The sequence below is a fragment of the Bufo bufo genome, chromosome 1, assembly GCF_905171765.1.
Source record: "Bufo bufo chromosome 1, aBufBuf1.1, whole genome shotgun sequence".
In the NCBI taxonomy this organism is placed as follows: domain Eukaryota; kingdom Metazoa; phylum Chordata; class Amphibia; order Anura; family Bufonidae; genus Bufo; species Bufo bufo.
The window spans coordinates 697,882,475-697,895,370 of record NC_053389.1 but is presented as its reverse complement, the minus strand read 5'-3'; the positions used below and the strand labels follow the sequence as shown (position 1 = coordinate 697,895,370).

The 12,896-nt window shown below is 41.0% G+C and overlaps 1 protein-coding gene across 1 annotated transcript in view; it reads right to left on the bottom strand.

Moving 5' to 3' along the window:
* SLCO3A1 (solute carrier organic anion transporter family member 3A1) overlaps window positions 1-12,896 on the bottom strand; it is a 490,487-nt gene that overhangs the window by 180,403 nt on the left and 297,188 nt on the right. The window contains exons 3-4 of the mRNA XM_040414195.1: window positions 8,529-8,627; window positions 435-698 (exon numbers count right to left, since the gene is read on the bottom strand). Of these exons, the coding sequence (XP_040270129.1) occupies window positions 435-698; window positions 8,529-8,627 (363 nt within the window). The remainder of the gene's footprint in view (window positions 1-434; window positions 699-8,528; window positions 8,628-12,896) is intronic.

Sequence of the window (12,896 nt, the reverse complement as noted above, 5' to 3'; positions counted from 1 at the left end):
AAGTGGGGCCTGGATGTATTTCTGGAGTGTAATAATATTATAGGCTATAGCTACTAGAGATGGGTCGTTCATCCAGAAAGTTATTCTGATTGCCTGATTGGAGTCGGGAAGGAATTTTTTCCCCTAAAATTGGGAAAATTGGCTTCTACCTCACAGGGGCTTTTTGCCTTCCTCTGGATCAACTTGAAGGATAACATGCAGAACTGGATGGACAGTTGTCTGTTTTCGGCCTCATAAACTATGTTACTTACAAAGAAATGCAATTAGTCACAAAGTAATTTATCACTAAGCAAATTTCTTTGTGAAATTCGGCAAAACAGCCAAATCGAATTTGGCTCATCACTAATTGTGATGAATTATCCTAACATGGAGGACCTGAAGCGCTATCCTGGATATATTGATCAACACTTAATCAGAAAATCTGATTTGGTTACCTTTGAGCTGTTCAAAGCAGGATGTTCCTTCTCCTGACTCAGAAGAATGCCTCAGCACACCATTGCTTGGTTTCGGTCTCTCGTATTCTAGGTCGGGTAGCATAGTTTGCTCACTCTCATCAGAGTTATCCTTGAAAGTAGAGAGAGACTGAGGAAATCCAAACATCAGAAGAGAAGAGAAGAACAGTAAGGCACCACAGAGCAGAAAACCAGCCCACCATGCGCCAATCCACCTTGGATCTTCCGGAGTTATTTCCAGCTTACCTAAAACACAACATTAACTGATCAACACATTAACTTTACAAACTGTATAGTGTACATGTATCATGGAAAATCATAGTATATCTCTGAACCAAATGGAAAATGGAAAAAAACTTTTTCACTATACCTTCAATGATGTGAAAGAACTGTAGTCTCTGATAAGGTACCTGCAAGTTTCAGCACCTTGGACAAGGACATATCTAAAAAGATCTAGTTCTGCTCTAAATTAAATAGGCTAGATACAAAAATCACAGCATTTCTCCAATCATGATAGTAAGAACATGGCTACACACATCTATACTGTATATATTTAAAGGATAACTGTCATATTTTTATTTATTTGCTAGTTTATTAGAGCTAGGCATGTACAGTCGTGGCCAAAAGTTTTGAGAATTAGATAAATATTGGAAATTGGAAAAGTTGCTGCTTAAGTTTTTATAATAGCAATTTGCATAAACTCCAGAATGTTATGAAGAGTGATCAGATGAACTGCATAGTCCTTCTTTGCCATGAAAATTAACTTAATCCCAAAAAAAACTTTCCACTGCATTTCATTGCTGTCATTAAAGGACCTACTGAGATCGTTTCAGTAATCGTCTTGTTAACTCATGTGAGAATGTTGACGAGCACAAGGCTGGAGATCATTATGTCAGGCTGATTGGGTTAAAATGGCAGACTTGACATGTTAAAAGGAGGGTGATGCTTGAAATCATTGTTCTTCCATTGTTAACCATGGTGACCTGCAAAGAAACGCGTGCAGCCATCATTGCATTGCATAAAAATGGCTTCACAGGCAAGGATATTGTGACTACTAAGATTGCACCTCAATCAACAATTTATAGGATCATCAAGAACTTCAAGGAAAGAGGTTCAATTCTTGTTAAGAAGGCTTCAGGGCATCCAAGAAAGTCCAGCAAGCGCCAGGATCGTCTCCTAAAGAGGATTCAGCTGCGGGATCGGAGTGCCACCAGTGCAGAGTTTGCTCAGGAATGGCAGCAGGCAGGTGTGAGCGCATCTGCACGCAGTGAGGTGAAGACTTTTGGAAGATGGCCTGGTGTCAAGAAGGGCAGCAAAGAAGCCACTTCTCTCCAAAAAAAACCATCAGGGACAGATTGATCTTCTGCAGAAAGTATGGTGAATGGACTGCTGAGGACTGGGGCAAAGTCATATTCTCTGATGAAGCCTCTTTCCGATTGCTTGGGGCATCTGGAAAAAGGCTTGTCCGGAGAAGAAAAGGTGAGCGCTACCATCAGTCCTGTGTCATGCCAACAGTAAAGCATCCTGAGACCATTCATGTGTGGGGTTGCTTCTCATCCAAGGGAGTGGGCTCACTCACAATTTTGCCCAAAAACACAGCCATGAATAAAGAATGATACCAAAACACCCTCCAACAGCAACTTCTTCCAATAATCCAACAACAGTTTGGTGAAGAACAATGCATTTTCCAGCACGATGGAGCACCGTGCCATAAGGCAAAAGTGATAATTAAGTGGCTCGGGGACCAAAACGTTGACATTTTGGGTCCATGGCCTGGAAACTCCCCAGATCTTAATCCCACTTGTGGTCAATCCTCAAGAGGCGGGTGGACAAACAAAAACCCACTAATTCTGACAAACTCCAAGAAGTGATTATGAAAGAATGGGTTGCTATCAGTCAGGAATTGGCCCAGAAGTTGATTGAGAGCAGGGCCAACACTGCAAATACTGACTCTTTGCATAAATGTCATGTAATTGTGGATAAAAGCCTTTGAAACGTATGAAGTGCGTGTAATTATATTTCACTACATCACAGAAACAACTGAAACAAAGATCTAAAAGCAGTTTAGCAGCAAACTTTGTGAAAACTAATATTTGTGTCATTCTCAAAACTTTTGGCCACGACTGTATACCTGAGTTAGTCTGTCAATGATCTGTAATTACCTTATAATAACAGCTTTAATTAATGTCTCCTGTCCCTTTCCACTGCTCCCTTAAAAGACCGTTGCTATGGCTCATCTGTCTCCGACTAGGAAGACAGAGGGGCGGTCCTTCACACTGCATGCCTCCATTAGGCTTCAGAGTGAGGAGGCGGGTCTCTCAGTAATCCAATCTGATTGGCTGGCAGGTTGCTGCTGGCTACAGCAAGTTTGTATGTGACCTGAGGGAATGTAGTTTTGGCCTCAGAGAACAGGCAGAGAATGGCTCATCTTAAGAAGATCCTCATAATGTAGGATTCAAAACAGCTGTAACTAAGGGGAAAACTCAAGGAAAACAGTGGTAAGTGAAGTAACTAAAGATGGCTTTATGCATAAAGCTGCTACAGCAGTAACATATGCTAAAATTGATTTTTTAAATGAAAATATGACATTTATCCTTTAAGTGACTCCATGGTAATGACATTTATATTAAGATGGTAATTTTCTTACGCAGGGAGTAGACTGGAGGACCTTCAAATCACTGATTATTTTGTATTACTAGATATGCAATCTAACATACTGTAAGTAAATCATAGAGTAACATGTCTTATTTGTGGGATAAATGTACAGTAATGATGTCAAGGAATGAACAGATCTACTAATTTCAGTCCACAAGTATTAATGTATTTACATTTCTGGAGCCTGTAAACATAGATTTTCTAGTGCATTATACTCCATCCATCAAGTAGGCCAAACCTTATGTCATGTGTCTCTTTCAAGGGAACATTTTTAAAGGCTATGTACCACTTTTTCTTTTGTTTGCATTTTACTAATTTTGTGCTAAATATAATTTTTTCGGTTGGTCTGTGTTAAAATTATTAAGCCATTTTTTCTAGCTGTGTGAATTCCTCTTTCATTTTCACTTTGTGTCGTTCATCTAATAACCCTTTTCTCTAAATTACTAAAAGGTCATAAACCTTTATTTAAGCCACATTCTTATCAGTAAGATAAGAATTGAGCTTTAATGTGTGTTTAGGTCAAAGATCAGCGACAAGGAGCCTATCAGCTCCCTGATGGAACAGAGACAAAATACACATCCTGCTAGTAGATAAACTCAAAGCTGTGCAGGGAAAACAGCTCAACATTTTTAGTAAAGACCAATTGAAAAAATGGTTTTAGCTCAAAATAATTACAATGCAATAATTTAAAAAAACTGCCACCTAAGGTGTACATAGCCTTTAAAGTCATGCTGTTTGCATTACCTGGGAAGAGACACAATAATTTGTGAGCTGTTGGTACCCCTGTCCACTGGCATTTTTGTCCTAGGGAAGAGACTAGTTAGAAAACTGTCAGTCAATGAGAGCAGGATAAAGTTAATTGCAGATTCCCTTTTAAAATGTTTGTCAGGTTAGCATATTGATATGTAGATTCACCTTCTGCAGGCACCATTTAGAGCTGGCCAAAGACATGCAATAGCTGATAGATTGCCAATGAATAGCTTTCCTACTGTACAAATTGTAAATTTATAGAACAGGGGTCTCAAGCTAAGCCGGATATATGGGCCACAAATAGAAAAAAAATTGAATTGATGGGCAGCATTCATTTCAAATACCATACAATACATAATTATTGTTAATAGAACACAGCCAGTAATGTGTCCTATGATGTAGACATTCTCTTTTCTCATATTCTCCATTCAGACCAGACTGCCTCAACGAATTCTTTCTGCTGCCTCTGTGGAGTTTGGCACAAAAGCAATTCCTCATTTTTACATTATCTTCCCCCTCCTGGTGCCCCAACATTGTTATCTTGCTGCTACCCCCAATACTGTGTCCACTGTGCTCCCCTATGCCCACAAACACTATACTGCAAAAACAGTCCCTTACAGATAGCCCCCGTAGAATAATAGTCCTCCCAGATGGCTCTCAATAGTAATAGTGCTCCCTACAGTACCACTAATATTGATAATGCTCCTCAAGAGTGCCCCAGTTTATAGCAATGCCCTCCATACTGTGCCCAATAATAAAGCCACCACAGTACCCCCAGTAGCAATAATGCCACCATAGTGTCCACAGCAGAAATAAGGCCCCCTTTAGAGTCCCCAGCAGTAACAATACCCCTCCACAATAGTAATAAAGCTTCCTGTCCCCAGTATTTATAATGTCCCCTATAATGGCCCTTGTATTTGTATGCCGCCTGTGGTAGCCCCAGCATTTATAAATTCTCACTGTAGTGCCTTCTGTAATTCTAATGCCCTCCTGCAGTTACAACCCCCTATATCTCCTGTAACAGTATGCCCTCTACACTGCGTGCAGAATTATTAGGCAAATGAGTATTTTGACCACATCATCCTCTTTATGCATGTTGTCTTACTCCAAGCTGTATAGGCTCGAAAGCCTACTACCAATTAAGCATATTAGGTGATGTGCATCTCTGTAATGAGAAGGGGTGTGGTCTAATGACATCAACACCCTATATTAGGTGTGCATAATTATTAGGCAACTTCCTTTCCTTTGGCAAAATGGGTCAAAAGAAGGACTTGACAGGCTCAGAAAAGTCAAAAATAGTGAGATATCTTGCAGAGGGATGCAGCACTCTTAAAATTGCAAAGCTTCTGAAGCGTGATCATCGAACAATCAAGCGTTTCATTCAAAATAGTCAACAGGGTCGCAAGAAGCGTGTGGAAAAACCAAGGCGCAAAATAACTGCCCATGAACTGAGAAAAGTCAAGCGTGCAGCTGCCAAGATGCCACTTGCCACCAGTTTGACCATATTTCAGAGCTGCAACATCACTGGAGTGCCCAAAAGCACAAGGTGTGCAATACTCAGAGACATGGCCAAGGTAAGAAAGGCTGAAAGACGACCACCAGTGAACAAGACACACAAGGTGAAACGTCAAGACTGGGCCAAGAAATATCTCAAGACTGATTTTTCTAAGGTTTTATGGACTGATGAAATGAGAGTGAGTCTTGATGGGCCAGATGGATGGGCCCGTGGCTGGATTGGTAAAGGGCAGAGAGCTCCAGTCCGACTCAGACGCCAGCAAGGTGGAGGTGGAGTACTGGTTTGCGCTGGTATCATCAAAGATGAGCTTGTGGGGCCTTTTCGGGTTGAGGATGGAGTCAAGCTCAACTCCCAGTCCTACTGCCAGTTTCTGGAAGACACCTTCTTCAAGCAGTGGTACAGGAAGAAGTCTGCATCCTTCAAGAAAAACATGATTTTCATGCAGGACAATGCTCCATCACACGCGTCCAAGTACTCCACAGCGTGGCTGGCAAGAAAGGGTATAAAAAAAGAAAATCTAATGACTTCTAATAATTCTGCACTCCCTGTATATTGCCAGTATATGTTATGTCCCCCTGCAATGCTCCAGCCTTGTAGTGACCCATGTATTATAATGGGCACCTATAGTTATCCAGCTTGTATTAATGCCCTTGTAGTGCTCTGTCTTATATTAATCCCCCCTTCTAGTGCCTCCTGTATTAAAATGTTATGTAATGCTCCAGCCTGTATTACACCCCATTTGTACTGCCCCCTGTACTATAATGCCCCCCTGTAGTGCTACGGCCTGAATTAATGCCTTCCTGTAGTGTCCACAGTATTGCCAACATATAAAAAAATAATAATAATACTCACATGACTCCCATTCTCCACCACCACTTGTGAGGCAGGCCGCAGGCCTCTTCCAACTTGTAGCCTGAGTTGCCATGTCCCACGCAGGCATTCATGGTGACATCACCACAACTTCCTGCTCCAAGTCTCAGAAGGTGCAATGATGAGCTCAAACATCTGCATCAGGATGCGGTGTTCGTGACCATGTCAGCATGGAGCCTGAGACCCTGCATTAGAGGCTCAACGGTGGGGGCGGGATCCATGGGCTCCCATGACATAGCATAAATTGACCAAGAGACGTGCCACAAAGAAGTGCTTCAGGGGCCAAATGCGGTCTGTGAACCAAGTGTTTAAGACCTCTGCTAAATACATTGGTAATGGTTTTGAGTGTGAAAAGTTTAAGGATTAACATCTTCCTTGAGGAATACAATATTGGGGCACATAGATGTCAAATAGTGGGCTTCTCTGGTAAGTTGGAGCTCAGCTTAAGGGGCAGTTTTCCAGGAATACTATAGTTTTTCACAGAAACAGTGCATTTGAAAAGTCTTCACACCCTTTCACTTTTTTTCACATTTTGTTATGTTTCTGTGGTAAATTTTGCTGATTGGGCTTGGACATAATTTGTAAAGATAAACCCCTGTCTATATAATTTCTCACAGATGACAATGCATATAAGAGCAAAAATAAGTCATGAGGAGGAAAGAACTGCCTGTACAGATCTAAGACAGTATTGTGTAGAGGCATAGATCTGGTTAGAGTTGAGAGACAGTTGAATAGAGGAAAGAACAAAGATATTCTTAATGAAAACCTGATCCAGAGTGCTTTAGACCTCAGAGTAAACTAAAGGTTTACCTACCAACAAGACAATGTCCGTAAGCATACAGCCAAGACAACGCACTAGTGGCTTAGGGACATTTCTGTGAATGTCCTGGAGTGGCGAAACCAGAGTTCAATCAAATATCTCTGGAGAAACCTGTAAATGGCTGTCCACTGACTGTCCTTATCCAATCTCACAGAGATTGAGAGAATTTGCAGAGAACCTGCAGAAAATCCCCAAATCTAGGTGCGCAAACCGTGTGGCACCCTACCCAAGAAAACTGGAGGCTGTAATCTCTGCCTAAAGGGCTTTTTAACTAAGTCCTGAGTAAAGGATCTGAAGAGTTATGTCAATTAAATATTTTAGTTTTTCCTTTTCAATAAATTAGCAAAGATTTCACATATTCTGTTTTCACTTTCCCATTATGGGGTACTTAGTGCATAATGATGGGGAAATATATAAACATTATATTAGTTTAGCACAAGGCCACAACATAAAATAATGTGAAAAAAGTGAAAGACTCCAAAGGCTTTTTGTTCATGTAGTTTGTTACCTCATGTACATCTTCCCCATGGATTTCGTTTTCAACTCTTCTGACCCATTTTCAGTGTGTGAACAAATCACCCTGGTTTCCTTACATCCTGTATGTAGCACTTCCTGTTTCTCCAACCAAACCCATAATGCACTTTCTCTACCACAGCTCTAGAACCACCCTAACAACACCCAGCTAGTTTATATCTCCTCCCATCCCGCTAGTTACATAGACACTCCCCTATTACTGCTCCTAACAACACCCAGCTAGTTTATAGCTCCTCCCATCCCACTAGTTACATAGACACTCCCCTATTATTGCTCCTAACAACACCCAGCTAGTTTATAGCTCCTCCCACCAGCTAGTTACATAGACACTCCCCTATCACTGCCCCTAACAACGCCCAGCTAGTTTATGGCTCCTCCCACCCAGCTAGTTACATAGACACGCCCTATGACTGCTGCTGCTTTGACATGCCCATGGACATAACATCACAGGAAATAAGAAAGGGCTGCATGGACATGGTCATGTGACCACAGTCCAGAACGGGAGATAGGAGCAATAAAAGTTAAAGAAATCCCCCAAAAAAATTACAGCTACCTTCATTTTGATTATTTTAAAGAATGTTGATGCCAACTGGAAAACCCCTTTAACGTTTTTGGGGCCTATTGCTGACAGAGCAGTGAGGGGGGTGTCCTGTCGCAGCCAGACACTAATGTGGAATGGCTTAATCAATCTTTAAATATTTCTCAGTTTTGAATGTAATAAGAGAATAACATTGCAGCAGAGGATGGAATAAAGGGAGGAATAATGAGACAGCATTGTTCTTTGTATATTTTGTGTGTTAAGTCCTCCTTTCAGAATTCCAGATGAAGCAATGACATTTCAGCACAACTATCAATGAATCATCTCTATCACAGAGATTTTCTACTACAAATTCTGCTCATATTTGTCATTATGTAATATAAATGCACTTACTGGTATCGGCAAGTAAAGCATCAACATAAATCTTGGTACAGAAGGACCCTAGGATAAAGCCGCAGGCTGGTCCGAATACCAGCATGGTGAACAGGATACCTGCAATACATACAAATATTGTTGTTTTAGTAATTAAAATAAATTGTAGGCATAATTGTTCCATATAGAACAGAACTGCTGTGCGCCCATGCTGGGATGGTGTTCTCTAATCTACAGCACTTCTGTGTGAAGGAAAACAACCAAAACGCTTCATGATGGGAAAGACGAGAAAGGTTTCAAATAGAATTTACCAAAATTGCATGTATTATACAATAAACATGATCACCTTGCTGCAATCTATATTCCGCACATCCATCGTGGGATTATTTAACATTCTGAAGGATAAGCACATAATGTACGGCTATTTAGATTAGGTTTTGTATTCACAGGGATATTCGTAGGACAAGATTGTGTTTAACACATACATGTAAATGCAAAGTCAAGGAGAACACTGAGGTAAGCAATGACTGAGACGAACACATTTTAAAGCAAGTTAGTTTTTTTTTAGAGAACTTTGGTGCCACCTACTGTTGCTAATGAAAACTGAGAATACAAGATATTTCACACACATACAGTAAGTATATGGTTGATGCGTATTTACTTTCCTATAAAAATCATAAGATGATGATGTCCAGCATGTGTAAAATGGCTTTATGCTGGGTGGAATAAATGTATATTTCTGAGCTGTATCAATGCTATACATAAGTGGTTACTGTGGCATAGCTGGCAACAATAGCAGGGGTGATTTGCATGTCTATATGCATTATCCTAAAATGAGGAAGAACATCATTGCAGTTGTGATTTTTCATAATAATTTTGCAGATAATGCCCATTTCGGCAGTAAAGAAAAGGGTCAGCATTTTTCCAGGGTCAGCAACTTTCTTGCCATGGCTTTGTCAGATGTTAAAGGGACTCTGTCACCACTTTCTAACCCCCCCTTTTAAAAGTATTGTTCTCTCCATGGCGCCCTTGTGATTACAAAGGTGTTGTTATAACATAAATTCGCCGTCTCGTTTTGATAAAAATACCTTTTATCTAACCTGTCAATCTTGTGGATAAGGTGCCCAGGGCGTTTCTGAAGCTCTGAAGCTGCCGCCCGCCGCCGCCGCCGTTGGTGCCCAGCTCCTCCCCTGATCCTTTCAGCGCCGCCTGAATGTAAAGAAATCCGCCTCCGGCTCTCGCTCAGTGCCCCCTCCTCCTTTTCAAAGATCCCGCGCGTGCGCACAGGCCTGTGCCTGATGCGCCCGTGCGGACATTTAGAATCAGCCTCATTGAGCGAAGTGCGCATGCGCGCACTTCGCTCAACCTCCTCATAAGACGAGCACAGGCCTGTGCGCACGCGCGGGATCTTTGAAAAGGAGGAGGGGGCACTGAGCGAGAGCCGGAGGCGGATTTCTTTACATTCAGGCGGCGCTGAAAGGATCAGGGGAGGAGCTGGGCACCAACGGCGGCGGCGGCGGGCGGCAGCTTCAGAGCTTCAGAAACGCCCTGGGCACCTTATCCACAAGATTGACAGGTTAGATAAAAGGTATTTTTATCAAAACGAGACGGCGAATTTATGTTATAACAACACCTTTGTAATCACAAGGGCGCCATGGAGAGAACAATACTTTTAAAAGGGGGGGTTAGAAAGTGGTGACAGAGTCCCTTTAAAGCTCATTTAGATTCAAGTTGTAAGATGAGTTGTAATATCAGGCAAAGTCCATGGGCTGTTTCTTTTATTAATCGTAGCTTCGTATGCCCCTTTAGCCACTTGGCGACATATGCTAAACATGTACGGCAGAAGTCATATTTTTAAAGATGCCATCCGCTCCACAGCGGGGCGTGCGCCATAGCTGCCGGATGTCTGCTGTTTCACACAGCAGACACCCTAGCTAAATGTCTGATTAGATATTTAAACCCTCAGATGTCATGGTCAATTGTGACCAGGACATCTGCGGCGGCTTTCCCAAGGAGTGCCGTGCTGAGATCGGGGAAGCTGTTTGTTGGTGGTGGCAGGCTGAAGCCTGATACCAGGCCTCACAGGTATATTCCAATGCAGGCCTGCAGGTGGCAGTGCTGCACTGGAATATACTGAATACTGAAGCAATCTAAAAATTGCATGTTCAGGTCCCCTAGTTTTTTTTAAAATAAATAGAAAAAAATAAATAAAAGATAAATCCCCCCCTTTACTCTTACTAAAAATAAATCTATAAAATAAAAATGACATGCACTGCCCATCCCAAAATACCCAAACTACTAAAATATAAATGTATTTTCTGATACAATGAATGCTGTGACGGAAAAAATAGCAGATTTTTAGTTTTTTAGTTTCACGTCCTAAGAAAAATTTCATAAAAAGTGATCAAAAAGTCATACACACTTCAAAATGGTGTCAATAAGAGCTACAGATTGCTCCAGAAAAAAGGGCCCTCGCATAGCTCTGTAGGTGGAAATATAAAAAAATACATTTCAGCATTAAAACACGAGAAAAACTATATAAATGGGGTATTGCTGTAATTGTACTGACCTGAAGAATAAAGGGAACAGGTCAGTTTTACCACATAGTGAACAGCATAAAAATGAAACCCATAAAACTATGGCCCAATTGTGTTTTTTTTTATTCCATCCAATTTGGATTCTTTTTTTCCAGATTCCCACTAAATTATATACAATATTACATGGTAGATAGGAAGTGCAACAAAACACCACCCCTTAAATGGCTCTGTGAACAAAAACATGTAAAAATGATAGCTCTGGGAAGGCAGGGAATAAAAAAAGAAAATGCAAAAACAGAAAATCGCCATGTTCTCAAAAGGATAAGCTGCATGAAGACATTCAGGCATCCTGCTGGAAGGTGTCCGTGGACAGTTACAAGCTTAGGCTGCTCTCAGTTAATTTGTCAAGTATTTTTTTTTTTTGTATAAAGGATTGATTTGGTTAGTTGTGACATCACTGAGCAGCTATACATGTACAATTGTACTATTGAACACGCTTTTATAGGGGCAGTGGTACACAGAAATCCTTTAAATTGAGTAATAAAAAGAAAAGATATACATCAAATCCCTTTGGGATTCTGTCCAGAACTAAAGATGCCCATACATATTAAAACCTGCCAGTTTTAATTGGGCCAATAAACGATGTGATTTGTATGGGGGTGTCCTAACTTCCCCCTAAGACAGATGATGTCAGGAAATAAGGTATATAATCCTCTGCTAGAGGCCAAGTCGAGACTTCATGTGTATGTGGAGTCGGAAAGATTAGCTGCCGCCCAATCCAGTGCTCAGCTGGAAGTAACTGAAGATGTGTGACCACCTTCACACATATATAGCCTGTGACATATTTTCTCATCATGTTACTTTTTTCCAGTACATATGTTCATTTACACAATTTCAAACTCTTAAACAAAAGAACGGGAGTAGCTAACCATTTGGGGAACTAGACAAAGGAGCAGGGTGTGCTTTATCTGCAATAAAATATTAAGAACACACCATTAATGAAGACATAATTAGGCCAAAACAATTAGTATCTTCCATGGGTCGGTAGAAATCACATAGCATATCCACACATATGCGACACATATGGTGAGTTATACTGTTCACTAGAGATGAGCATAACGATTTGCATATTCGGAGATTCGTTCTGAATCGAACCCGAGTCTTTTCTTCTTCAATTCGGATGAATGTTGTAAAACGCGAATAAGCAATAAATAGTGTTCTGTCACCACCAGGCAGGAGGTAATTGCTGTCAGTTGTGGTCAAGCAATAACCGCAACGTTAAAAGTAGATACAGTTACACCTGACCCTGTATCAGACTGAGGGGACAGGCAAGGGAAAATGATTTTTTTTTTTGAAAATTAACAAAACGAGATAGGAGCTTTTCATTTAAAACAAACTATGTTTTAGAGGACTAGAATCTTGGAAGATTCACTCATCTCTACTGTCCTCTGTCTACTGGTATCCTACCTAAGAGCTACCTAAACAGTGGGACAACCAGCATGTGGGTTTCCCCACCCATCATACACCCCACATTTTACATACAGGTGACAATACATTTTTGGCTATATGCTACATGGCACTGTCCATCCTGTTGCGAGCCCCTCGTTGCCGTAAAGCCCTTGTCTTGCATTGACAATCCATTGATTGGCTTCATTTATAAAGATTCAGCTGACAGCCCTTTCCGGTACAATGCTCCAAGCTGCTCACTATTTTACAGATTTAACTTTCCTACCCCTACCAAAATTGGAAATGATATACATGAAATGAAGTTTTCAAGCAGGACTTTGCCCTTTAAGTCTCTATTACATACCATACTTTATTATTATCTCTTTCTTTGGTTCCTACTGATAGC